Source organism: Gavialis gangeticus, unplaced genomic scaffold (assembly GCF_001723915.1).
Source record: "Gavialis gangeticus isolate Ggan-Ray unplaced genomic scaffold, GavGan_comp1, whole genome shotgun sequence".
Lineage (NCBI taxonomy): Eukaryota > Metazoa > Chordata > Crocodylia > Gavialidae > Gavialis > Gavialis gangeticus.
The window spans coordinates 26,344,874-26,347,649 of NW_017729034.1; the positions used below are offsets into that span (position 1 = coordinate 26,344,874).

Here is a 2,776-nt window from a genome sequence, read left to right on the forward strand (position 1 = left end):
AAAAAAAAAAAAAAAAAAAAGAAATCAGTCCCGAATGGTCAGGAAAAGCCAATCTTGCCATTTACAGTGCACAAAGCCACTGCACAACCCCCACCTGCTTCTCCACAATGCAGGGCCTCCTTCGCTGGTCCTATTATTTGAGGAGAGATGAAAAAAGACAGAACTTGTCTCCAGAGGCTTCTTCTCCTCTACTAGCTGAGACCAGAGGCAGCACTTGATGTAAAGCCCCTACAACAGGATGTGTGCCAGAACATGGCATGTGAAGGCATTTTGCTTGGCATGTCCACCTCGGGGCAGATGGCAGGGAAGGGGCCATGGCTGCACTGCCACAACAAGGATTGGGCCCCTTGAGGCTCCCTCGCCATCCACCTCTGGCTCACCAGTATCTTATAGGTTGAGGTTGCGGGGGTTTTTGGCACTCTGCCCAAAAACACTGCCAACCCCTGCCCTAGGATAAGGACCAAATGGTAGCTTGCTTAGTATCAAGAACCTGTATCTATAATTTGGATGCGTTATAAAAACTGATAGTTGCCTTAGAATTTCCCTCTAATACACCGGCAGATGATCTGTGAATTATCACCACCACCACGAGAGCACATGCAATCACTTCAAGCAAAGATCCACGAGGAACCCATAGTCCCATGTAGGAAGTGAATGACTGCCTTTCTTCCCCTGCAAACCTGCCTAAGGAAACCATTCCAAAAACTGTTCTGTCCCCCATTTTGCCAGACTTGGGTTCCAAAACTACCTTTTGGGAGATTAAATTAAATTCCTAGAAAGGGGCACTCAGCTGACCTGTAATGCCCCATTACATAAGATCTTAGGAGGCTTCTCCACAGAAGAGGTTTTCCTTGAAAGACCAAGTAGCAGCTTCAGTAAATGGTGGGATTTTCTCATCATTAAGTTAATGTGGAACAACACCCCAGATTTCAGCTACGTGAGAGAGAACAGGCACAGGGTGTTTTCAAGCAAGATAAATTCAGTTGAGTGTAGATGCAGGTTTTGTTATACCTTTTATGGAACAGATGGTACAGACCACACTACACCCTCCAAGCACACTCCAGGGAGTCCCATGCAGTATGTGTTTCACTACTCAGATGTCAGACTGCTGGTGTCATCATTTCATTCAGGGATTTGTGTCAAAAGTCTCTACACTCATATCTGTTTTATATAATATATGCACACACATTAAATCTTAAAGAATAAACAGTGGGTGGCTGGTATACAAGACAGAGCCCTCTCAAGCACTTCCAGGTCTCTGATTTACACTGGCACATTTACAGACCAAACCTTTCTAACCCAATTAAAATCTCATTTCAGCTGTCAATACAAATGTAGCCTGTTTTAGTTTAGTGGTCCCGAGAACATGCATTAGCCTGGAACTGTGGACAAACTAGATCTTCTGGACAAATCTACTAGCCTACTCTCTATCCCAAACTACTCACACATACATCACTTACAATTCTCCCTCCTCCCACATATAGAAACTCTTGCAATTGCCCTTAATAGTACCTGAGCGCCCTGCAAACTAAGAGGCACATCATTATCCTTCTGCAAGAGAGAACTTTTCTCCCCCAACTGAATTATTGATATTATTGTAGCTATAATAAGTATCAAGAAATACATGTACATAAATTTTGTTTCCAAATATCAGTCTGTTTCAGGTTCTGTCTATATGCAACATTGGTAAATATATGCAATTCATAGAGCAAAATTAATAAAATGATGACACCCCAAATCCCACCACAAAACTCTCAGCCTCTTCCTAGAAATAGATCCCATCCCCTTCCAAGAAAAGCTTAGTAGAACATAATCATAGGCCCTACACTGTCACTTGAAGGACAGCAGATTCAAGTTCTGGCAAGCTTACAGAAGGAACTGTCACCTTAGTTGGGAACTCTCATCAGGAAATTGAATTTTAGTCCTTCATCTGGCCTCATCCCTCACAATTTGACATTTGGGCAGACATGGGTTCCATGACAGCCAGGTTGCAACCCATTAAAGCTTTGCAGGTGCAAACCAACATCTTGAATAGCATCTAGTAAGAAACCAGTAATCCCATGTGGCAGAGAGCCCCAATATAACACACTATCCACATGGTAACACTGGAACACTGGTTAGCAAACTGGCTTCCATATCCCATATCACCCAGAGGCTCCAATAGGACTTAATGTAGCCTCATACAGCGGTAGTGAAGTCTCAAGCTGACAAATACATGGATCAGCGTGGTGAAATATTCATCCAAACACTGCCCTCCCAGTAGCCTCTTCTAGAAATGGCCTAAAAGACTCACTGGAAGCCCTTCAGAAGTCTCAAGTAAGTCAACAAACCTTTACTGTGCAGATGAATCTACTCATCCTCTATAAAACAAACAGAAGGGAAGAGACAGGGGCAAAAAAACAAAAAAAAACAAAAAAAACACTCACCACAAGCTCGGCAAACCTAGCATTGAGCTCCTCTGCTGATGGGATTGGAACAGAGAACTCCAGAAACTGGAGGGGGTTATTGTCCTTGAGGTTGATTTCAGGAAGGTCGCTGCCTCCAAAGCAACAAAGAAATCCCAGAGCATGACGATTCCTTTTCCGAGGAGCCATGATCATGTTGTGGGATGCTATCTACTGATCATGATCTGCAGAGAGAAGAGGAAGAAAAGCTGTTAAATGGGAAAGAGAAACTATACCAAAGAAAGTATTTGTTGTTATCATGTGTGTATAGGGTAGACAACAAAAATATATCTTACAAGCCACAGAGTTAAGAAAAAAAAAAAAAAAAAAAA

The 2,776-nt window shown here is 42.8% G+C and overlaps 1 protein-coding gene across 3 annotated transcripts in view; it reads right to left on the minus strand.

Moving 5' to 3' along the window:
- DAAM2 (dishevelled associated activator of morphogenesis 2) overlaps positions 1 to 2,776 on the minus strand; it is a 369,263-nt gene that overhangs the window by 222,732 nt on the left and 143,755 nt on the right. For all 3 annotated transcript variants that reach the window (XM_019527242.1, XM_019527244.1, XM_019527243.1), the window contains one exon: positions 2,427 to 2,629. In XM_019527242.1, coding sequence (XP_019382787.1) covers positions 2,427 to 2,600 — 174 coding nt within the window. In that variant the 5' untranslated portion in view covers positions 2,601 to 2,629. The remainder of the gene's footprint in view (positions 1 to 2,426; positions 2,630 to 2,776) is intronic.